Here is a 24,778-nt window from a genome sequence, read left to right on the forward strand (position 1 = left end):
TCATCCCACACTTTGTAATCATTTTTTCTCCTTGAACTTGAAGGTTTTCATCTGTTTTGTTCAGCTGCATTTCTCTAGCTTATCAATGTCCTGAAGTAATAGGCGTAATTTTACTGAATTATCTGATTATTTTCTACTCTCATTTAATTGTCTGCATATTGCCAAAGACCATGCGTGCATGTTCTATGTTTGGTGTTTGATCCTGTCACTGTGTAATTTTCAGAATGGAGAGTGGATGTAATTTTCCACTGAGCGTGCATTCTGTGGACTGGCTTCCCTTTTGCTGCAATTGCCCATCGTCCTTTCACCATATGGCAGAAGGTGATGGCACCTCACAAAAGCAACAGGAGGGAAAGCACCCTAAAGCAATAGCACTAGAGGTGCTCGATTTGATTGTGAGAAGACTATGGACAGGTTGTGTTCTGATGACACTACAAACAGTAGAGGAATGTTTTTATTCTTTGAAAATGTTTGCTTGAGATTCTGGAAAGCACGCAGCCAGTAGGGCCATGAGAGAAGGCACAGTTGTTAGCTCAGTGAAAACTGTAATTCAGCAAAAACAGAATTGGAAGCTGCATTTTATAATTAATTTAATTTGGTGTCACATTCTGCTTTTTGAGTTGAACTTAAGATCCTTGCAAGCAGAGTTTCCTGGGGCTTGACGTTAGTCGTTGCTGTTGTTTTGGAGATGTTCTTGGATGTTTCAGTCAGAGATCTGAATAGTTCTGGCATTTGTACTCACCAGACTTTGTTACTGCATTTGTCTCACAGTTTTTAAACAGCAGAAAACATGTACAACGTATTTAAACACCACCAGAGAAATCAAGGTCATGAGAATGCATTGTCAACAAATGAAGATAAAAAAGAGCCGTTGTTTAAAAAAAAAACCAAACTTGTTGTTGCAAGACTCTTTTGAAATTCTACATACCAAATTCAGATTCATGTTGATGATTTATTCTAATGTAGGAAAACATCATCAAGAGTGACAAGCAAGCTAGTCACTGTCTAGTCACCTGCCAGCAAATATTTCATAAAGACTAAAAAGGCTGGTACTGCCTTGCTGAGCTGACACTAATTATTTCAGTATACATGGAGCTTTGGGATTCATGTTAATTCTCAAGTCTGTCTTTAGTTCAGACTCATTCCACTGTGTAAACTCAGCAGAGCACAAATTATTTGACCATCCTTTCATAATCTGTCCCCATGCTCACTTGCCAATTATATAAAGTGATCCAAATACCTGCTCTCAAAGGATCCCCGTTTGGGAATCACAAGGCAATTAAAAAAAAAGGGGGATATCCACTTTTCTGTAGCTCATGCCTGGTAGTCCTGTTTCATGTTGACATTCATTTCTGGGTATCTGCTTTAGATAACATTGTTTTCATCAGTGTTCAGAAAAGATACCTTTCTGGTGATAAAACCCTTTTTAGATGACAACTCTATCGGATGTAGCATATTGCATCCCATAGGAAGGATAAGCTCAACAGTACCTACCACTCTCTTGAATATCCCGAGGTCTCCCACTGCTGCATCATGATGCTGTTTCTTTGTTTGTTACACACTTAAGTGAGTATTTTTAGAACAACACCTAAATATTGAACAGTGGTGTAGTGAACTTGCAGTAACTTAATGTCAGTGCTTGTTGAAGGTGTATAAAACAACATCAAGCAAACAAAAACCAGCAGTCACCTTGGTGTGGCATGAGTTAGCATGAGGGAAGATTTGAGAAACGTGACTGTGTGATGGAAAAAGACCATATTTGTCTGTCCTGTGAAAATTCAGCTCTGGAAGTGGCTCATTTTTAAGGTTTGCAGAAAAAATAGCTGCATTTTTGCACATATGCTTCCAACCCTTGCAGCCAGTGGGTGTCTGCCCTCCACAGGTAACACAGACCGGAGCCACCATCAAACTGTGAGAAAGTCCTCCTTGCTACTGTGCCCAACTCAGCATCCAGAAGGTCCACACAGCTTTGGAGCACTGCTCAGTTCGACATACTGTTTAGTTCTCCTATACTGTCTAGTTTTGAGGTGACTGCCTGCTTCATTGCGTTTCCAGAACAAGAAATGTGCTAATAGATGGGTTTACATCAAACTATAAACCCTGAAGCAATGATTCCCACTGAAATCAGTGCCTACACATAACTGCTTGCAAATGTTTGTAGGATGTTTGAGTTTGTACATTTGGAGTACGACAAAAAGTGAGTGTGGCTTAAAATTGTAGGAGACTCAGAAAATAATTTGATGGGTTTTCCTACAGTGTTCTTGGGGTTTGGGGCATGGGTTTTTGGGTGGGGATATTTTTTTTTTTTTTAGAAAAATAGATTAAATTTGTAAAATTCAGAGAACAGTATTCTCTGAATAGAATATTTCCTCAAATAAAGAGAGTGTGGGTTGTAGTCTTTCTGGTTTATGGAAGTTTAAACATTTTCTGGTGGGAGTACAGGTCGCCATATGGTAAGAAAATCTTGTATTTGTTAGTTATCTTTTCTGCAGACTTCCCAGAAGTAATGCCTGGAACCCTAGGAGGCCACAGAGTATATAAGTATTGGGACTGGGTAGCCTTTGAAGAGCCTCTCCACATCTACATTTCAATGACTCATCATTCTATAAGGCAAAAAAATTCTGATGATGAACCAAACTCTTTAAATCCAAAACGTGGTCTCCATTTTTATGCCACAGCAATTTAATGTGTCCAGTACCAAAGTATGCCATGGGCAGTATCCATATTTAAAAAAAAAAAAAAATCACAAAGAAGGACTCAAGGGTGCCCCAAGTAATGAAAATTGTTGTGTGGGGAGATGTGTGTTTGGGCTTTGTGTTCAAAACCCGCCTCTTATTAAAAGGTCATTCGTCACAGAGCACTAAGAAGTTGAACTAATTCACCTTTGCAGCCGCGGAGCTGGTGCCCCCTCTGGTTGCGGTTTGGTTGGTTTGGCAGGACACATCTGCAGAACCTGCAGTTTACCGTAACCCTGCTAATGCCAAGGAGCAGGCTAGCTCCGTACCGTAAAACTGGACCCATGACATAGGCTCTCGCTTTTTTTGTGTTCTGGTAGGTTGCATTTATTCGAAATTTGCAGAAACTTCTTTACTCCAACATGCTGTTAAATCTCCCTGCAGCTTGTGTGATGAAGACGATACATTCTGGGAGGCATCTTGATTTGAGAGTGACAGCTCCATGTATTTGTGAAAATGAAGTGACAGCAGAGTTGCCAGTAAAGCATATTGTGTCTTTGCAATGCAGAAATATATCATGTTAATAACAATGATTTTCACAGCTACATGTGACCATTTGCACACAAGGAAGCATCGCTGTTGGGAGAAGTCCCAAGAAGCGAGCAAGCAGCTAACTGGTTTTGCTTGCTTGTTTCCAAAACAGCCAAAAGGAAGAAAGACAGTGCCGGGAGAACTGGCGCAGCAGCAAAGCGACACTCTGCTCCCGTGGCGCCAGCATCAGAGTGCTAATGGCCTGCGGCGGCAAAAGCGAGACTGGGTCATCCCCCCCATCAACGTGCCAGAAAACTCCAGAGGACCCTTTCCACAGCAGCTGGTTCGGGTAAGTTAAAAAAGAAACAGAAATAACAATAGTAACGGTAACTTTGCAGCACGTCTAGTGATTTAGTAGGTGCAGTGCATGGCATGGGAAGCCTGGCTGGAAGCACAGGCTCTCTGCTCTTCCTCCCTCGTGCAAGAAAAGTTGTCTTTTACATGCTGCTGAAACGCTTCTTTTCCAAAGCAACTTGCCCCAGTTTTCCCTCCCCCAGCTGAACCCAGCCTAATTGCCTCCTTCCAACCAGGCCCTCAAGAGGTGCTGGTGTTGCTGCCAAGATGGCACGTTGCCCACGCTCTCATCCTGCAGGCTGCAGGTGTAAAGCTGGGCTCGGTGACGCCCAGCGACAAGGGGGTGCTGCATCCTTCCCTTCCTTCGCAGAGCCGGGGTGCAGATGCGTGGCGGGGCTGAAGGAGCTTGGCTGCCTGCCGCAGCTGCAGATGGATCCCTCGTCCTCTCTGTGCTGCTGGTTTCTTTCTTTACAAGGATATCTCTGAGATCAAGTTTACCCGTGTGGTTTTCTGTGATGATTATTGGATGACAGGAAAAGAAAAAGAAGGGAAAAGGGGCCTCTGACAGACACATTTGGTTGATATATTATTGCTGTTGATAAGTGTTAGGAAAATACAAATACATGTTGCTATTCCTCTTGTGGGTGCTGGTTTCGGTTTTTGGAGCAGTTGAAAGATTAGCTGTAAAAAAAAGAATTCCCTGGCAGACTTTTTCAGTTCTTCCCTTGGAAGAAAATGGCAACAATTATAAAATTTCAGAACTTATTTTGAGCAACAGTGGTGTGTCATTGGCATCCCTCCTCAGGAAGTTCACCTAGGCGTCTTGAAACAGTGCCTGGACTGCAGTGAGTTGTCATCGTTACCTGTTTGATGCTGATGAGCTGATACCCTTCTGCATATCCCGTGGCGGGGGGGGAGGAAAGGAGCTTGCTGAGTCCTTTAGAAGTTCAGTGCAACGACTCCTGCGGTGACTGAAGGTGCATGTTCTCAATTCACCAAGTATTGGGTAAACTTGAATTGTTGGTGCTGCTTTGTGCAATTAGGGAAGTACAACAAGGAATAAAAAAGCAACAGTTGTTTTTACGTCTGTCCTGGAAAAGCAGGGAGGAAAGCCAAGGAGTCTTGTGGTCAGCAGTGCTGGGTATGGAGTGACCCGTGCATGTGTTGTCCTACTAAGTTGAAGAAATGTCTGAAGAGGAGAATAATGATATGTCAAAGATATCTTCCCAAATCAGATTAATAATTTACATTAATTCCTGAATTCCTTTGAAAAATAAGCAGAGTACTCGTGAAGTGAACTTACACCCTGTCCCACTCCCTGCTGATTTCTTTTGAGCTTTGACTAGACAGTGAGAGGACAACTTGGCACCAGCTTACTGTGGCAGATTTGTGGATTTATAAGAACTGAAATCTCTCTGGCACTTTTCCCCCCTATAGTCAGGAGATGAAACAGGACTCAAGAATGCAAAACTCTAGTATTAGTGAAAGTGACAAATAATAAATTTTATATAGGTACGGAAGATTTTACATTCATCGCTTAAACTGCCAGTAACCTTGGAAAGACAACCGATGGAAACAGAGAGCTTCCAAATTTTTAGTGATACATTCCAGTGCAGTTTTTAAATACAGATGATAGAGGAAACACTGATAGTGAAGAAAAAGTGGGGTGGGAAAGAAAGAAATGGCTTGCTTTCCCATGAAGAATGGGAATTTCTTCTTTCCCAAATGAAGACAAAAGGGCTGTTTTCCTTTTCACCTGACATACAGAAAGTATCATAATGACAGGGAAAATCGTACAAAGATACAGCTTGATTAAGCGTGAGACCCCTGATGTTTCAGGCTTGGGTTGAGTTTCAGCTCATCTGCAGCATCTGGCCCATTTGCTGGTCCCAGAACATGAAGCTTGGGTGATTCCTAGCGGGAGTTACAGCTCCCCCTGTTAGACTTTGCTCTTTAATCATCCAGAATAGGACAAATCAACATCTTCAAAGACCAGCGCTACATGATTATTTCTATCCACATAATTTTCAGATTGCCCTGGAGCATTCTGCTGTCTCCTAGATCTAGGTAACGGTTTTGATCTGATTTCCCATGCTTTTGCTCACTGGGCGCTGACTATTTTTGTGTCCATCTGCTCACAAACTGGAGCTAGAAGTGCACATTACAGCTCAGATCCCATTTGTACGGAAGGAGGGCTGTCACAGTTTTCTCTGCTACTTTATATAAAGCGTTCAAACCTAACGGTAGTTCCTGGGCACTGAACTTTTTTTGGTCCAGAGAGCCCTGCTTGAGCTTACATTTTATAGGTATAACTGATGGAAACCAGTCCCTCCATTCTGCTATCTTTGGTTCTGGTTACCTCCAAGGAGAGGAAGGGATGGCATGAAAGATCTGAGTATTAAAAAACCAAAAAGCCCTACCAGAAGTACATTTTCATAGTACCACTTGCTGTTTGCATTTTTATAGGTCAGACTAATTTGAAATGCATAGGCAAATCGTTTGGGTTCCCTCCTACTCCTGCTTCCTATTGTGAAGGTAAAAATTCCATTTTATGGAAGTTGATTAGTTACTTGTCAGTATTTTTAGCAAGGCTGTGCCTGAATGAAGTTTAAATCATAGCAAAGGTGAATGCAGCTTGATGGGAGCCACATACCTCGAAATGCAGCCCTGTCTGGTTCAGCTGGGATCAACTGTGATTCTCTGCTCATTAAACCATTTCATTCTGATAAAATACATTAAATGAAAAAAAAAATAGAAAAAAAAGGAAGACGTCACAACATTATCCCTGCCAAAAAAAACCTCTGTTAATCACAGGGTTTTTTCTTTCAAAGGAACATCCGTGTCTGTTCATATGCATCAACCACACTAACTAGGAAATGTATTTAGCAAAAAAAAAATGTGAAAAATAATAATAGGAATTTCTGATTAGTTTTGGCTGCTGAAAAGATTTACTTATTCTTCAAAGAGTTTGAATAAACATCTGAGATGTATACACTAAAAATCATTTTTATTGGTATAAAAAATATTTTGCAAATTTTGGGTTTGTCTTTCAGCTGAGAAAACAGTTATCAAATTTTATTGATATATGCTTATTTATTTTGCAAACATTCATGAAAATCCTGAGTTTAATTTCCTTGTGCTTCACTTCCACCTTTGTATTAGGAATAAGATTTTACTTGCTGTGAAATATTTTACTGTAGTGAGGATAATTTCATTACTAATTGTCAGGTATTCTCATTATTATAACTATGAGGTCCATAAAAATGCCTATTAAAAATACAAAACCAATATGAAATCCTCCTCCTTCTCCAAGCAAATGACTCATGAAGGCACACTGATCAACTAAGATAATATATTAAACAGTTGCACCCTTGCTGAGTACCATCTATTTTCTCTCTGACTCATCCTTTTTAGCTACATGTGTAGCTAATTCTTAATTATCTATTATCTAATTATCTGTTAGCTAATCTTGTATTTCATCTTCTTTTGAACTTCAAAAGGTATCTCGGTTTTAGATCCACATGCAAGTCTCTAGCTTCCTTCCAACAAGAATCTGGAGTCAGTTTTGAAGGCAGAAGTCTTGGCCCATCTCACAGAGCTGCATGAAAATCATTCATTTAAAAGACCGACTGCCTTGTGCAGGACCAGCCTTTGGTCATAGCATGCTTAGATAACAGGCCCCTCCGTCGACCACTGCAACTGTATTCGCCTGTGGGAATGCACCAAACTTCCAGCTTTATCTCCAGAACCTTTCTAGAGCTCTTAGAAGCTGCCTGTCGCTTAACTTGATCTGCAGAGACCCTAATTTTTCCAGCTTGCCTTTATTAAGCTTGGAACTGAAGAATGTGGTATTTGCACATTAGATGTCTTATGATAAACAACTTGTTCATCCTCATTACAGTGGCGTAAAATTCCACTGAGGATGACCAAGGCAGGATCTTGGTGCTCTTACAAACTGCCTTGATTGCATGCTACAGCACAGCATGCTCTCTCATATCCGAGTGCTGGTAATCTCAGACACAAGAATACTAGAAATAATCTACTGTGTATAACAGGGAATGAGAGAGAAGGATGCATTTTATGTAAATTTAATCAGAAAGTCCTGAAGTGGTTTGGCAAGTTGGCAGAATATAATATACCTGAAGATTCTTGGGTTGCTCCTTGGCAGAGGTATCATCGATTGGGTGGGTTTTGCGTGGCATGGTGCATGTTAACGGAGCAGAGAGCTCTTCTTGGTGCAATAGAACCCCCCTCGACAGGCTCACAGGTGGCTTTAGCACACGTTAAGCTATATGGTGAAACTGGATACTTAATATGAAAAAAGTTGATAGCATGCTCTAGTGCTCCACAGCCTGTTTGTGTGTCGTAGCCCATCCTGGCGCACAAAATAGGTGTAGTGAAACAGTTCTCCCAAAGTCTAAAATCCCGGTGTTGGAGATACACGAGGTAACCTGAGCTGTAAATCCCTGCCAGCTCAGACCATCAGCCCTCGATATTGCCATTTCCTTTGCTCATCATGGCTATTTCAGCAGGCACCTTTGCACTATTTTAAATAGTTTTATTGTAGGAAATCCCTCATGCCTCCTCTATCAGCCACGTTGCTTACTGCTGTGAAATTGGCAGTTCAGAATCCATTAACTCCCAGCTGCAAGACAGATGGCATCTGTCTGTGGTGAGAGAAGGTTTGTTGAGAAAGGGCCTTGCAAATGCCTCCCAAAGGACATCAGACCTTACTTTTCCTGAGAGAGACGCGGACAGCCTTGATTACAAATAGGCCCAGATCTTCGTTGTTCTTCACGGGAACAGGTGTTTCTTTTGCCTTACCAACCACACACACACACACAAATTGCTAGTTCTGGCTTTCAGTACATCTTGTCTTTGGTACCCCTGTGAGCGTCACCGGCTGAAATTAGGTGATTTGGTCTTTATTGTGACAGTCAGACAGAGATAAGAAGGAGAAGCCCAGAGGGTGGAGAGGAGCGGCACATTGCGCATGTTCTGTTGCTCTGTAGAGGCACAGCCTCTCTTTGAAAGCTGGTTAAAGGATGTAGATTGCAACAGCTCTTGGCTCTTGACTATGATTTCACGCCACAAACCAACCTGACACCAAAGACAGCAAGATTAGCAAGAAAATAATTCATTAAGCATTCATGTTGCCACAGTCTTGGCTCTGATATTGATCTCTCCCGTGTGTGTTACCAAACCAGGACTCAGCACACGTGGAATGGAGAAAGGGAAATACAACACATTGCTACTTTCTTGACACATCCATTTGAAATTTCTTAGAAACATGCAGTTTAAAGCAGGTTCCTAAATATATACCACACACTGTATAGATAGATATATATGTTTCTCAAACGACATTCCTTTGTTTGCATTCTCCCTGGTGTGTGGAGATGTCATTCTTAATCTCAGCATTTCACAGGAATAGAAGGCCAGATCCTGATGTAAATTCATGTGTGTCTGCCAAAGCTGGTGGGGCTACACCAGCCTATACCATTTGGGAATCTAGGTCGAAGACAGCAGATGCCCACTGCTTTACAGGCTTCACAAGCACGCGTACATACAGCATTATGGATTGAAAAGTGCAGCTACAGCATAAATGCTCCATTTGAAATTCTCTTACAACAGCATTCAAGCCTATACTGTAATTATACATACTGTATTTCCTTGTATTCAGACCCATGGGGAATTTATATTGTCCTTGCTAAAGCCAGAGGGACTGAAGGAAAGCAGTCATTTAATGATTCAGCTGTCTTGGGCTCTATGATTTAATCAATCATATGAAAGAAATTTTTAGATTCTTTGTGTTTAGAGTTCTCTTGTCTGAGCAGAAAATGTTCCCTTTTTGAATTGCTTTAATAGCTGTATTTATGCAGCTGAAAGTTCCTTAAGAAATGAAAGTAAAATCAAATTGCTGAGAATGCCTAGATAATTTATCGGAGAATATTCAATTAGAATATATTAATATTTTAGATTTCCATCATTAATTTAATATTCAGAGATTTAATTTAGTCGTTGAATTGCTGTAGTGCCATGCGTGGGTAGATTGTTAGGCTGAGTGCTTAAAACACCTGCCACAAACGGGTGAATCTCACTTTGATTCCCAAGAGCACAAATGCTTTTCTACTGACATAAGTCTTGCAGCAAAAACTCAAACACTAAATCTTGCCTGTGCTCTGCATTTTTCCATAATTGCAGAATGGAATAGTACAGTCTTCTAGCAGAAATAAATGCAAGAGCCTTATTTATTTATGCATTCAAATCCAGACTAAGGGGGAATTTGGTGCTTTGTGGTTCTGCGTTTGTCAGTGTGTTACTAAGAATTTCATTTTGCCAGCCCAGCTTTGTTACTTACTTAAGGAGAACTGTTGTAAGTGAGGTTGGGATTTTAAGGTGATTGACATTTTGCAGACAAATATCAAGGACTCCCATTGCCCAGTTCAGCTAAAAGTACTGCCCTTGAGATTTTGCCCATTTTCCAGGATGCTTTGGGAATAGTAACATGAGTAGAAAAAAGCCCCACTAAATAATAAAAAAACATCAAATCATAAAACACCGTGTAATTTGGAAGTGATAAATTTCCATCAAATACAGTGTCCCAGTTGCATGAAAGAATTTCAACCCATTTTTAATTTCCCACACAACATAAAAACAGATTCTCAGCAGCCATTGGGAGCAATGAGCCTGCTCCCACTCTGATCAGGAAGCATCAACATGCAATTTCAGAAGTCTCAAAATTCATTGGTAATATCTCTGATTTTCTTCATGTTTAAGCAGAATTTCAGGTTGTTACTTTTTTGGTTGTTTGTTTATAGTATGGGTTAAAGTCAGATCGGGGTCCAGGTGCCATCATTACAGCATGAGTGTTTATACTTGGCACTTGATGCCTTAAAACTTACCTCTGTGTATCATGGATGATTGCCTAATGTTGGTACAAATCCTGGTCAGATCTGTGCTAATACATTCCTAGAAAGGAAAGCCATCATGTAGCCACCAAAATCTGCAAGCATGAAAAATTGAGAAGTTACGAAGAATGAAGGACAGTGAAAATCTGGGGTGCAGTGAGTCAAACCGAGAAGGTACTGCAGTAACAGACCTTTGGTCTGAGTTCACATACAATGTTTTAAATGGTTTTGCAGTCACTCAGCATCCCCATGAGGCAGTGAGGTGGGATATACTAGCAGATATTTGTGATCCTACCATCAACTGCTACTTGTTAAATGAAAGTTGTTAGAATCATACAGTTTTTACTTTGGAAAAGACATAGAGTCCAACCATGATGCGTCCAGTCTTTGCTATAGGTATTTTTCTGTAGAGGATCTGATCTTTTCAACCTGTTTGCATAAGTGAGGATTGTCTTTCTTTCACAAATAAGAAACCAAGGCAGAAGAGTGGCTTTGTTCAAGACCACAGAGCTGTTGCCATGGCCATGAGCAGCACTCTCCAGTTATCAGCATCTGGGCTTGTCCTTGGGTTATTTGAAGAGTCTCATAATGGACTCGGGTTTTATAGAGTATTCAGAAATCTTGGTCGATGGTTATATTCAGTCACTTCATCTCGTGTCTGAGTTCAGCTGCTACATCTCTGCATGTGGTCTGCTAATGTTGGGGCTTGTGTTTACAGCGATGCAAAGGTTCTTGTCGGCCACAACCCAGGGACTAAGCAGCAGCTCCCTTCCTGGGGGGAACCTGCTGGGTCTTAGTCCACTCCTCCACCACTACCCCCATCCAGCCCTTACCTTTCAGCTCCTGCTCCGAGTTCACCTCGGGAGCAGGAAATGTAGGAAGCACAGAAGGATAAGTACCCCTCGCCTTGAACTGTCGTACCAGGCATACTGCAAAATAGTTCATCAGTCACTGCAGAGAGTATTTAGCTGTAATACCCCATTGCACATATTGCAACATATCATTACATCCCCGTCCTCTCCAGAAAGTGAGATAACTGTAATAGCCGCTCAGTATGGCTGTCATTATGCATAGAGGCAAAAACAGGAAAGCATAGTTGGAGCTAATGTACACAGCTCATGAAAGCTATTGAAAATCTGTAAAGACAGAGTGTACACAAAAACAGTGGGTTAATTTGCTAAGAAATAAACTTAGGTTTTGCTCGTGCCTTTCCCAAAGAAAAACAGTAATAATGAAAAAAGCTGAGACATGAACAAACAACTTGCAATCTGCCTCTTTGCTGCAGTAGTTCATTATTTAACACTCATCACCCACATTAGTAATAGGTTACCGTGGGACCTGGCTTCCTTGATGAGTTGAAATGGAGTCCCAAAGACATAGTGGCGCTGTGTGGGTGTGAGTTTGGATTTGCAGAATGATGGTGCAGATATAACCTTGACAGCTAGGCTGTTGCTGAAATTCACTGTATCAGGCTGGAATGAGATAGGAAGCAAAAAACCCATCATGCTTTTTCTTTCCTTACTATTGCATATGTTCTTGCTAGTCTGCACCGCTGAAGAATTAAATTCAGCACCGTGGAATTTTGGTTGTCGGGTTTTAAGATTTAAGAGAATTTACTCTTGGGCTAGTTTTAAGCTTTTTCTGCTGCAGCTAATTGCTTTGTTTATAAAGGCTGAGATTTTCAGTGATAAAGGTGTCACCATCTAAATCCTTTCTCAGCTGTCTCTAATGCAGACTGATGAGAGGTGTAAGCCATGGTTAGAGGATGGGGCAGCAAAGAGTGAATGTGCAGCAATTTACCAGTTTCATCAAAGGCCTCATTTCTTTGCAATTTGTTCTTTCCCGTAGCTCTTACCATATTTTTAATAATTTCCATATTTTTAATAACATTCATATTTGTTTCTAATTTCCTTAATTTAAAAGACATTTTCCTCCTATCTGAACAGTTAGACAACTTAAAAACAAACAAACAAAACCTTGGACTATATTAAGGGAAACATTTTGCCCAAGGCAGTTTGGGTATCTGCAGATGGTACTGAACATTTTGGCCCTTGTTCAGCAGAGATTTTAAGTACGTGCCTAAATTTGAGCCTTTAAGTAGCTCCAGTGGCTCTTCTGAGTCTCTTCGGTGACTGGAAACTAAGGACATGAATAGTTCCTTACTGGATTAAGACCAAGCATTCAGTGCTATGCAGTATCAATCTCTTTGGCCATGCATATAGTTTTCCTTAGATTACTGATTTTATTTATATTTCTCTGTGTGTACTGCAAGTATACAGAGACCACACTTCCAGTTGTGCACACATATCTAAGCCTTTGCATTTGTCATGCAAGCATATTCCTTTTTTCCTAACAGACACCAAGCCAGAAGCCTGCCCTGAAAACCCAGCCAGTAGACCTTGGTTTCTTATTTTTGGCACTAGGTAAAAAAGATTGAATTCCTTTTTCCTCCATGAACCAACAGAAACTCAGCATCCCCTAAAAGCCCGCGCAGCATCTGGGCTGAGTTAGCTCACCTGTGAAGGGGGATGGGGTTTGGCTACAGGTGCAGGAGGTTTTGTTGTCTTCTCCATGGAGAAATGAGGTGTGTTTGTCTGCACCTGACCCTGACTGTGGGTGCTCCGTAGAAAAAGCCACCAGGAAGAGCAGAAGCTGTTTATGCTTCATTAAGGATGAGGGAGGTGTGCTGGAAAGGACCTCAAGGTAAGTGATTTTTCAGAGCGTGATGTAAGGCTTAGCTAGAAGTGGCTGGAGAGGAAAGCAAAGGGAGCTGCTCTGACCAGAGCCCAGGTGTCTTGTATGACAAAGAGTGAGCTATCCAAGGAGTGAAAGGAGCATTTGGTGTGGCTCATGGTGCCCGTTCATATTGCCGGAGGGCTGCTGAGCGGGCTCCCAGCCTGGCAGAGCCCTGTGCAGGTGCTGTGCTGCGTGGGGACGTGCTTTGTCACTGCTGTCCCAGGATATCGGCAGGGAGAGAGCAGCTGGGGGATGAGGGCCCAGCGTGGGCTGTTATACTAGCAAGGTGATGTTTTAGAAAACTTTCATGTAACACGTATAAGGGGTCTCTTCCCTGCCTCGGGTCTGTGTGTGGTTTCTGGGATGTGTATATATGTATGAGATACATCTTGGGAAAAGAAGTCTTACAGAGTATTTAGCCGTGTCATTCCAGGCCACCCGGGCATGCCCTCCCCTTGCAAAGCTTTGCCTGAGTAATTGCACTTTGGGGATCCAGTTCTGGAGACCAGGTCTAAGCCTCAATGACTCAAGTTATAAACCCCTAAAACCAAAATTTTCTAGTGGGAATGCTACCAGACCCTTAAATGCCATAGTACTGGCAGGCATCGCTGGGATGCTTCAACTTCCTGATTCCTGTTTTCACTTGTGATCTCCACTTGTTTTAATCAAAATGTTACATGACCTGAGGAGGTTTTTGCATCGTACTTGGGTTTGTAGCCCTTTCAGGCCGTTTTGAAGTTGAACTTATTTGTTTGAGCTGTGCTTCAAGGCTTTGTGAGCTCTAACATTTATTTAAGCAAAGAAGCTCGTTTTATTGCTGTAAAAAGGGGGGCAGTTTAAGGAAGGAGAAAGGCCTTGCCAGCTTGTTGTTTCTGTCCAAAAAATGAAAGGCACACATTGTGTTGTGAAAAGATTGGACCTAGGGCCTGTGGTTTGTCCTTCCAAAGGGGCTGGCAACGCGTGGTCGGCCAGCAGCCCCCTCTGCTAATGAAACTCCTTTGGGGGAAGAGGTGAAGCTGCAGTGCCCCTGTTACTATGGGACTACAAAAAATCCAGTGGAAATGGCCAATTTATTTCCGAATCACTGTGGAAAGCGTGGCAGCTAAAAGGCAGTGTTTGTGACCGTACTGTAAGCTCTTCGGAGTTATTTCTGAAGTAGGCATCACTGGAAGGGAGCATATTAGCAGAGAGAAGGAAAGAAGTTAAGATTAAGGATCTGTGCTAAAAAGTGTTGCTAGTTAATCCACAGCCCTCTGAAGGGATTTCTGTGAGTTGGAAAACAAAAATAAATGTTTGGCCAGCTTACATTTTCAGTAGTGTGGTTTGCAGTGAAGTGATGACACAATTTACTTACCAGTAAATGGCATTCAACTGCATCTAACAACAAGAAATTAGAGTAGAAGAATCGGGCATCATCAGTGTGTAAATCTTTTATGGAAGATTATAGCAGTTATTTATTATCTGAAAGCAAAGAATTGAGAAGCAAGGTGGCAGTTTTCTTTCAGTGATGGGAAATGCGTCCCCTGATGTCTCCATGGAAAAAAGAAAATGCTGCACCAAAGCATTCACATTCAGCTTGATGGCAAAAACACTATTCGTTAGCATCTGTTTTTGCAGGGAAACTCCTGTTAAGAGAGGAATTTAAATATCGGAGGAAGCATTTCCAACAACTGTCTGGGTTTCCGAATATTTTTCAGACAGTGTTATGTTTATGGCACAGTTTTTTGTATGCTACAGGAAAAGGCAATTCAAAATTTATGAAACAGCTGCTCTGTCTTTTGAGCACCTAAGGGACAGAATGACACAACATATATGTATTTCTGAAGTCATTAAAAGGGGGGAAAAAACTTTGTTATTCCTTTTGAACCATAACCCATGGTATCTGCAAGTATTAAAATGTTTTCTTATAATTTTTTAATTGGACATGAATACAAAATTTAACATTCAGGTATAACATGCTATTAGGAAATCAGCTCTTTTTCTTTTCTTTTTGTATCCATCCAGTTGTTAAATGTCCCCCTCCCTTCTTTTTTTTTTTAACCTCTTGTTCTTAATGAGACTTCCTCCTTCTCCCCATGACTCTTTATGTAAGCAACCTTAGCTGTTGATTAATCAGTAATTAGGGAAGGAGTCATACTGATTTCAAGTCTCTAGTATCATACTCTCCAGCTGAAATTCAAAACTGAAATCTAAAGGAAAGACAGAATGTCAATATTATGCTATGTCTAACCATATGATGATAAAAATTGCATCAGTCAGACCAGGCAGTATCTATTTATATAGGCACAAATCTGTCCTGCTTGATACCGAGTGTAACATAATCATAATTCTCTCCCACGGCTGCTCTCCCCACTCGTTCCCTGTTATTGCCTGCCTTTGTCATCATCAGCATTCAATATTTTGCCTTAAAGTTTACTATGCCCTCTGTCATCTTATCTGACAAGTACTATTTCACTTCGTGTTTGCCAAGCAGTTAGGGCCTAATTCAAAGTTTAATGAGCCCTCGTTAACCTCGGTGAGCTTTGGATCAATCCGTTGTAGTCTAATATGGTAATAATGCCGGGGTATTATGGAGTTAAAAGCTACCATACAGTGGTCTGAGGATAAAGTCGCTGCAGGCGTGCAGCTTAATGGGGTATTAATTGGATAGAGGGTATTCATAAGTACTGAGCACTGAGTGTGTATGTTGTTGAAAGAAGAGAATAAATGCTGAATGGTGTGATCTTAAAGTAAGGAAAACTTGAGTTTCCTTTGCATCGGTCTTTATTGTAACTGCATTGAGCATTTGAGGAGTTAATGCAGACTGGGGAGGGTTTTCTGGCCTGGGTTAATGGGTGCTGTCGCTCACCATTCATCTTCCCTTTTCTCATCCTGTTCTGAAGTTCTGTCTGCATTGGCTCCATCAAAATCGTTCTTCAAGAAACGAAGTATTCGCAGAAAGGTGGTAGCATTGGAAAGGATCCATCAAAGAGAACTGCTAATTACACACAACAGCTTTTTAATTTCCTTTTTTGTTCTCTGGGATAAGGTGCTTTCAACACATCATTTAAAGTAACCTAAAGTGTAGTGTTGTTGGGTACCACTGCCGGTAAGCCTGCTGTAAGCGAGCCACCGCGGCTGGCTCCGGATTTCCATGGACCGCTTGTACTACTCCCTTGAGGCTGTGCTGATGGATGACCTACAGCAAGGCATGTCAAAGCAGCCCATAGTCAATATTTTATTCTGTTTTCTCCGGTTTACCTTGTCCAGATTTAAAAAAAATTCTTAATTCTTGGACATGCTGTATTTATTAAGAGCCACAAACGAGAGCTGCTAGGGCCAGGGGTCGGGGAAGGCTGCACGTAGCGGGGCTGTGCAGACCCCTTCTGCTGGAGTCTTCCTGGAAGTCGTTCTCTTTCCCTTTCCTGTTGCATCTGTGAAATCCCAACCGTGGCAGGGCTCGACATCCAGCCGGCCCGCATGGAGGCATCCTCATGAGCATCCTCAGCCCGCCTGGCATCAGCCGCAGCCTGTAGCTGCCTTGCCTGCACCACCCGCCTCTGAACCGGGGTGGGAGCGCTGCCATGCCTGGCAGGGTCTGTGAAGGCAAACACATTTCTGTATGTCTTTGTCGGGAGCAATGTGGTGATGGAAGCCAGCGCAGGTGGTGAGTGGGGAAGGAGCAGGCACAGTGAAGAAATTAATCCTGGTTGGTTTAATTTACCTTATGAGCTGATGGGAGTTAGATACCTGGGTGCCTTAGCAAATCCTCCCTCATGCCCAGACACCTTTAGAGCATGGATCTTTACAGCTTAAGACTGTTTTCTGTTTCTTCGATGCCATGTCAGGAGATGAGCCCTTAGGAAAAAGAAAAACACAAAGTGGGAATGGCCTTCCTTGACTTTTAATGCTGTTTCAGTTCTTTCAAGGTACAAGTCCTTGAAAGTAAGAGCCACAGCAGCATGAGGACATCTGCAGGATGGATGAACCTTGATCTGGGGCTGCAGAGCCCTGCCAGTGCCCTCCCAGTTCTACCAGTAATGCAGAACAAGGGAGACCATGGGCTCAGACACAGACCTCCAGGTAGCAACAGCATGTGTGGACGGGGATAACCCTCCCACTGGTCTTCAGACCTGCTGGGGCCTGTTGAGAGAACAAAATCTCATGGCAAAGTCGGTGGAAGTGGCCAAACCGCCCCACGCGGGCGTGTAAAGAGCAGTGCTGGGGGGGTGAGGGCAGCCCAGGCTCCCGACCCCCGAGATGCCGGGTCCGGCCGCTTGCTGGTCTGGCTCGAGCAGCTCTGCCGCTGGGATGCAGGGATGCTGTCACCCGTTGTCTGCTGCTACCAGGTGTGCAGCTGTGGAGGGTTTTGATACTTTGACATCATCTGTTCATCAGGGGAGGAGGACTGATCCCTTTCACTTATATTCACTAGATATACTCTGCACTTCTCTTTTTTTTTTTTTTTTTTTTTTAAAGAGCTGTTCTTTTCCTTCTGTGAAGCCGCAGATGTAGCAAGTCCTGTCTTCCTCCGTGCAGCCAAGTGCTTTTCCCTTTGGGCTGGTGACAAGCCACTTTGTTCTTTTTCTTGTTAGCTATAAGGAGAAAATCACATATGTAACCATTATAGAAATGTCTTCTGGAGTTCGTATGTATTGGGAGTTTCCAGAAAAACATGTCCCAGTTCTGTTTTATTTTTAAGCAAAAGGCTGCATAATAGTTGTCTGTGCTCTGCCTGTGCCAGCCTACAGTTCTCAGCACCAGTTCTTGCCTATCCTAATCCCATATGTGAACGAGGCCTGAACATATATGCTAAGAAGGACTAGGAAATTCTGCTTGATTTGGTGCTGTCCTTTTTATTCTTCAGTTGATAAGCAGCTGCTAAAATAAGCCTTCCTCCTGAGGGAGTTCAGTACCGCCCTTCTCTCCTCTCCAGAGCAGTACTGTACCCTACATACTTACCTGCCTTCCTCATGTCTCTGCATTCCCAGTGCTCCCCCTTAGACTTGTCTGCTGTCCCTCCATTTTGGGACTTGGCTACTTCTGCCTTCGCATTTTGATTTTTGCTGCTGGTTGTCCCCGGTGAGATCTCCCCACGTGTTTTCTCCATCTCGGATGGTACCCACGCTGCTATCAGCTGTTCGGTGTCAGGAGCCTGTCACAATCCCTGAAAACTGTGAGGTCTGCTGAAGCCTCATCTGTCTCTGTTCTTGCACCTTCCATCTCCAATCCTACATCACTCCAAACCTTTCTTTCTCAGACATGAGAGTAAAAAATAATAAAAAACCTAAAATTAGAACAAAACCAAAACAAAACAGGTGGACTTGCGGTGACCCTAGGAATTGAGAATGTAAATACAGAGCAATCTGTGATGAAACCCTGAGCATTCCCACAGTTGTCTCTCCCTGGATTGATGTACCAGTTAAGTGTCACCACTCCAGTTTTCTTGAAAGGCTGCTGTGTTTTCTTACAGGACAGTGTGGGTGGAAGTGTGGACATTTTACAACTGAGGGTATTGCTTTAAGGGTTGAATCAAAGTGTGGGAGATTTCATTAATCTTTTTCTTCCAGTCTTTCTGATTGAGCTGGTTTTATTTATAATTATATATCTGTCTGATTGAGAAAGATGTTCATTCAATTTGATGATGAATGATCAAGAAGCAAGTATGGACAGGATGCATTTAGAGCCTTTCAGCCCCATAGTTGTAGCCACTTACACTGATAGCTCGCACTGGAAAATGGAATGTGAATCAGAGAAAACATGGGAAATAATAGGAGGAAAATGCAGAATCCATTTCTGATGAGTTATTAAACCCAAAGATCTTCCACTTCATAGAGAAATTATTTAAGTTTTATGCAGCTTTTGAGATTATGACAAGCTGAACAACTTGTTCTGGCATGGTGCTCAAACGCCATATGGTAGTACTACAGCAATTTGATGTGATATTATGAATAAGAGTGCATGAGTAGTGAAATGTTTGGGGGTTTTGTATCATATTGGCCTTCTGCAGTAGGCATTAAAATTGAATTCTGTTTAGAGTAAGTGGAGGGGGGGGAGGGGAACAGACCTGCAGGTTTCAATAGCATAATTGCAGCAAGTAAATGGAAAATGAATTTATGGTGATTAGGAAACCAGTTGCTGACAGGATCTCTTGGGCAGGTGGGGACAACTCATGTTCTACAGGCTCTGTTCTCCTTTTCAGTGTTCTCTGGTACAAAGCTGATACTATCTTTGAGGAAAAATCTTTATATGCTGGTTTCTATGCTCAAGACTAGTGATTTGCAAATAATAATTGTTAGCAAGTGGAAATTAACTGTGTTAAATAAAATTTTAGGATAAGCATCTAATCTCAGATGAGCATATGAAAGTAATAGTAAAAAGTAATAATAAAAACTCCAGTGTACTTCCCTGAAGAAGGGCCATCGCTATTCCTTATGTTACTTCTCTACTAGTTGTAGGAAGTTCTTTCCTAAAACTGTGTTCTGAAAGCGGTTTATGGATAGCAGAATGTGACTGCTGAATTTTGGAGGATGAGGTGATGTGAAGATGGGAAGTCTGGCGGAGTTCACAGGTAGTGATCTCTCTTAGCATGTTAACAGTGCAGTATAGTGAATTCTGTAGGTACAGCAAAGCCCACTTCTAAATAGGTGCATCAGCTCAGATGGTTTTGGAATAATCATTTGTGTGAATCATATATCTGGAGGCAGCCATGGTGAATGGAGAAGACCATGTTGGTACATGGCTGTCCAAGGTCATTGTGAGCTGGAACTGTGAGCCCTGCTGTGCCTAGAGGAGAGGGGACCAGTCCACCAGTCCAGCTCCAACAGGAGGGATCGCTGGGAGGTGGAGGGGTGGCGCACAGTCTGTCTGGGGATCTGTCCGTGACTTAATTCTCTTTCCTGTAGCTGAAAGGTCTTGACCTGCTGAGAGAGATTGAAGCTGGGGCTTTGAGCCAGCAGGTTAGAGAATATCAATATTGGGTAATTTTATCTTCTCTCTGTTTTTAAATGTACTTTAAAATGGATAAAAAATTAGTTCCCAGTCTGTCCAGAGCAGAGACCCTTGATGCTGTGTGTCAGGTGCAAGCTACAGCCAGACAAGCCCAGGGCAGTTGTTGTTGCTCTTGAAGTGCTTCTTCTGAGGCAACAGAAGGGTCTTCTGAGGCAACACCTGACCCTTGGGATGTAAAGGAGAATTTTTCACACATTCACCAAGATTTTGTTCTCTGTGCCAGCTGCAAAGGAAGGAAGGTCATTCCTGCGGACGGCAGGACTGATCCCCCTCCGAGATATGGGTTGGCAGCTAGAACCGCCTTTTTCTGCAGCAGAAGGTGGCTGCTGGGCCCCAGATCTGTGGAGCTCTGTTGTGGTGGCTTCACGGAGCATGCCTGAACCAGGCGCTGCGGCGGAGAGGGGCCTGGGCAAGCAGGCTGCCTTCACCTGTGCCAGAGAAACCCCTTGCAGACTCCTGGAAATAATTCTTGGTGTGTTTTACTTTCCTCGGCATGCCAATAGTAAATGCCCTTTTCTTTCTTTGGGGAGGCTGAGGGGTTTAAGAAGAAGGAGGATAGCTGAGACCAAATTTTCCAGTCTTTGCGTGCAAACCCTTGTGAAAACTTCGGTGTGAACTTTGTGCAGAAGCTGCATGATGAAGAGGGAAATGTGGCCAGCGAACGTGACTGGTTAGATCGATGCGGAGCTGATCACTTCAGTGTTTGTGATGCTGGACTAAGTGGTCTGACTGAACACGTGCCTTGAAAATTAGGCCCTGTTGCTTAGTCACAGAATTGGAGCTGTGTTAGGAGAGTTTTAAGGGACAAATGCTGCTTTGAACACAAACTGTTCATATGGAAAAATGTCTGCAGTTGGTTTTTGTGTTTGGGGGTTTTTTAATAATTTTCAGACAGTAATTTTGGGATTTGTCATGTCTGGATGTTTCCCTGAATTTGCTTTTCAAATGGCTTTTGGTTCAGAATAGAGCTTTAGTTAATGTAGACAGTGCCTCCGTGCCACAGAGCTGGCTGGTTTTTGCTAGCTGTTTTGCATTGGTCTCCTACTCTGAGGATTTCCTTCTTGTTGGTAATATATTCCCAGTTGGAATTGAGTTTCTGAAAAAAATTCTGCATTGCTGTAGTGATTTTTAGCAGTTGTATCCTTTCATGCATCATTCTCACACTGTGAACATTTTAACCTTTCCTTAATTATTAGCATTTCTATTCCTGCTGTTCATTATTCTATGCTGGGCAAGAGCCATGATGTGTCGCCCAAGGATGCGGCTGCAGCAGCCGCTCGGATCTGGCTCTGTGGAAACCTGTGCCCACCGAGATTTTCATGGGGCATCTACCATTTCCCTTTTGAAGTCTGAACTCAAAACTGATTTATTATTTTGTAATGGATAGGTTGGCTTGCCGTCCTGGTGAGTTATCTCCTTTTGTTAAGCCCTTTGAAGCGCTAGATACGCTAAAATGTTGTATAAATCCAAGTTGCTGTTACTACTCTTGAGTAGTAAACGGTGCATAGCATATTCATAATACACGTGCACAAACCTAGTTGCAGCTGAATTATGGCTGGCACCTGATAAAATCTAAAACAAGGAACTGATAGAAATTAAGCAGTAAATTATCCAACAAGACTGAGGTCCAGCCTTTCTTCCAGTAGCTCCAGTTCTCACTTGCAATTTGAATTCTGGCTGAATCTATAGCTTCAGCTACCTGGCTCTTGTTCTCAGATACTTAGTACGTGGTCTCAGACTTCAATTCACAGTTCAATTGCAGGCACAAATGCTGTTGGTGTTGGGCAAGCCTAAATGACTTGGCAAGTCAGAAAGGAAATCCAGGGTATTTTTGAGAACTGAGCAGTCTGCCTAATTTCTGCAGTGTAATCCCCCCACCTTACCTCTTTTGCCTTTGTTCTGGAGCTGTTAGAATGTTGCTTGTGGTAACTTAAAAGCAGAGCTGATGGTTCTACAAAATCAAATTTTAAAAATAAAATTCAGCCAAACTGAAACTTGTTTCAGTTCATGTTCCGTATCAGCAGCAGCAGTATTAATACCTTTCGTAATGAACAAAGGCCCCCATGTTCAAAATCTGATTGTAGTTGGGCTGAAATTAGTAGTCTAATTTTTATGTAGGTTTTGTACTTCATTATTTTTCTGCAGATAAAGGCCACTTTTGAATAGCTTTTATTTAGAATACAGTTGGGTTCTGCTCCTGAAATACTAGTTGGTAATTCTCACATTCATTCAACCCCGGGTTTCCAAACTGGATGTACTAAAAATGTAACCATTTTCCTCTTGGTGAGAGTATAGCACTTACTGGTTTTTAAGTCTAGTACTGGGTGAACTATGCTGGTTTTGATGTTGATGATAAAGCTTTAATTGAGCTTCTGAAATCCTCATCATGTGTAAAATAGTGCTGTTAAACTAAATAGGGTTATCAGCATGTAAAAACTAGGCAACCTGGGGTATGATTAAGAGACAGTATTTTTTTCCCCAATTCCAACCGGCATGGGTTCAGTTGTCACACTCTGCAGAGAACGTGTATTCCCTACCACTGTCCAAAGATTTCTGTACAGTCTCATAATTTTGTCCCACTCCCTCCTGCGTGGCAACAGTGAAAACTACCCAAATCCAAACAGTCTTTCATTTCCTTAAGATTTATCTGCAGCCAAGCTGTATTTGAACAGCTTGCTCCATTCACAGCTTTGCTGTGTTTTGAACACGTTGCCGTGTTTGGATGGCAGGAGGTTAGGAGAAGATGGCACCGCTCGGACATGTGCCCTCTTTGGAGAGATGTTGTTTGGCCCTTAACTCTTTTTTTTTTTTTTTTTTTTTTCCATGCCTGATGTGGAGTGCTGTTGTGCATACATAACGATATCAACTGTGTGGTAGTAAAGCAGAATTTCTTAGTAACTAGAAAACAGGAAGGAAAAAATGTGAATATTGCAAAAAAAATCTGCTTGCTTCGGTGGGTGCTAAAGCTGCACCTGCAAACAAGCACGGATAGGGCTTAGTTCACTTGACTGAACCATTACCCAGGGGAGATTCTGGGCCAAGTTTCCAGTCTTGCCAACAGTTTCTTTCTCCACTTCAATTCATTAATTAGCAGCTATACCTGTTTACATAATGAAGTGTGGGAGAGCTTTTATCAGTGTGTTGCCATATGAAATGTCATGGTGTTCTCTTGATCAGATTAGCGATGTCTGACCAGAAAGTCTCTGACATTTCAGGACATTGCGTGTGACTCATGAAGGTGAGCAGTTAATGACGGCGCTATTGAAAAAGTCAGCCCAGGCACATTTTCTACAGGGTGATTTCCCAATGCTCAAATATTTGAAAGTCAAAAAATGTAATACTTTTATGCATGCAGTGTTTAAATTTAAACTTGTGTTCTCAAATGAGATGCTTTAATTCAGTTGCTCAGTTTTGCTTAGTAATGGAAAGCTGTCATTTGAGTGCAAGTCCAGGGTAGTTGAGAGTAAGCAACGTCGGGCATCAGCCTGTCCTGCCTCACCAAAGCGCCATGGGAGCATGCCAGTGCCAGGGGACCCATCCTGTGTGGGGCTGTGCAGTGCTGATATGAAGCTGGCACCACCATGCCTAAACTCTTGGCAGCTCCCTGCCAGAACAGTGCAGAAGATCGGGTGTACGGTAACGTGCCAGATGAGCAGTTCACATACCAGCGCGGGCATTTTTCAGACAGGAGCTGCACAGCAAGCAAGCTTCATCACAGGCCATGCACCTTTCCCCTTCGGCCACCTACAGCTGTGTGCATAAACTGGTGCAGATCCCAGTATGAGGTCTCTCCAAACCGTTTAGCCTCATTGGGTCTCTAACCAGTTTATAATAAATCTGGAGACGCCAGGTTTACCTTGGTTTTACAAGTGGTCATGATGGCATTTGCATCCACTTGGCTTTTTCTGATAACTGAGGACTGGCACCCCCAGAAGTGAAGTGGAGCACAGCGGCTGGTACTACATAGCAACGTCACAGCTTGCGCTGGGGTCGTAACAAATTTGTGTAGGTATGTATAGCTTTCTGTAAAGACTTAGGGCTGGCAGCGTGATGTATATTTAGGTGCATTTTTTTTCTTTTTTTCAAGGACCTGTCTCTTGTGGTGTGATTGGAGATTAATTTCAGGGAATATTACTATTTTAAAGGATTTTCCCTTCGTCTCTCCTTTAACCCATTTTTGCTGAATGTATGCTTCGTTTCTTTCTGTTCTAGACCGAGATTTGTTGAAAGGCATGGGGAAGAGAGTTTGTGTTTCCCTTTTTGGCAGCCTGAGCTCTATGTGGTTTGTGTGAATTTATCTTTCAGGATAGAACATTTAAAGGCCAGAACTCTTCTTTGTGTCTGTGGAAGGGTAAAATCAAGCTTCTCCTACAGCTCACTTCAAAGCGCTTCATTAGGAAACAAGCATTTTACATTCACATATCCTAAGCAGAATTCGTTTTGAAGAGGCTTGAAGGCAGTGACAAATAGAAGGATTTTATAATGTGTAACTCCGCTGAACTGCTAGCGTTCTGCAGAGGCACCCTTTGTGCAAAGCTAAAAATGCCATAGGCTAGGATGAAGTAATAGTAAAAAGGAAAAATC

General features: G+C 42.4%; 1 protein-coding gene across 4 annotated transcripts in view; it reads left to right on the plus strand.

Annotated features, from left to right (window-relative positions):
* The window catches only part of CDH4 (cadherin 4), a 464,287-nt gene that overhangs the window by 296,601 nt on the left and 142,908 nt on the right, over positions 1–24,778 (plus strand). For all 4 annotated transcript variants that reach the window (XM_080403647.1, XM_080403648.1, XM_080403645.1 and 1 more), the window contains one exon: positions 3,379–3,555. In XM_080403647.1, coding sequence (XP_080259773.1) covers positions 3,379–3,555 — 177 coding nt within the window. The remainder of the gene's footprint in view (positions 1–3,378; positions 3,556–24,778) is intronic.

Source organism: Falco punctatus, assembly GCF_963210335.1.
Source record: "Falco punctatus genome assembly, chromosome: 10".
Taxonomy (NCBI): domain Eukaryota; kingdom Metazoa; phylum Chordata; class Aves; order Falconiformes; family Falconidae; genus Falco; species Falco punctatus.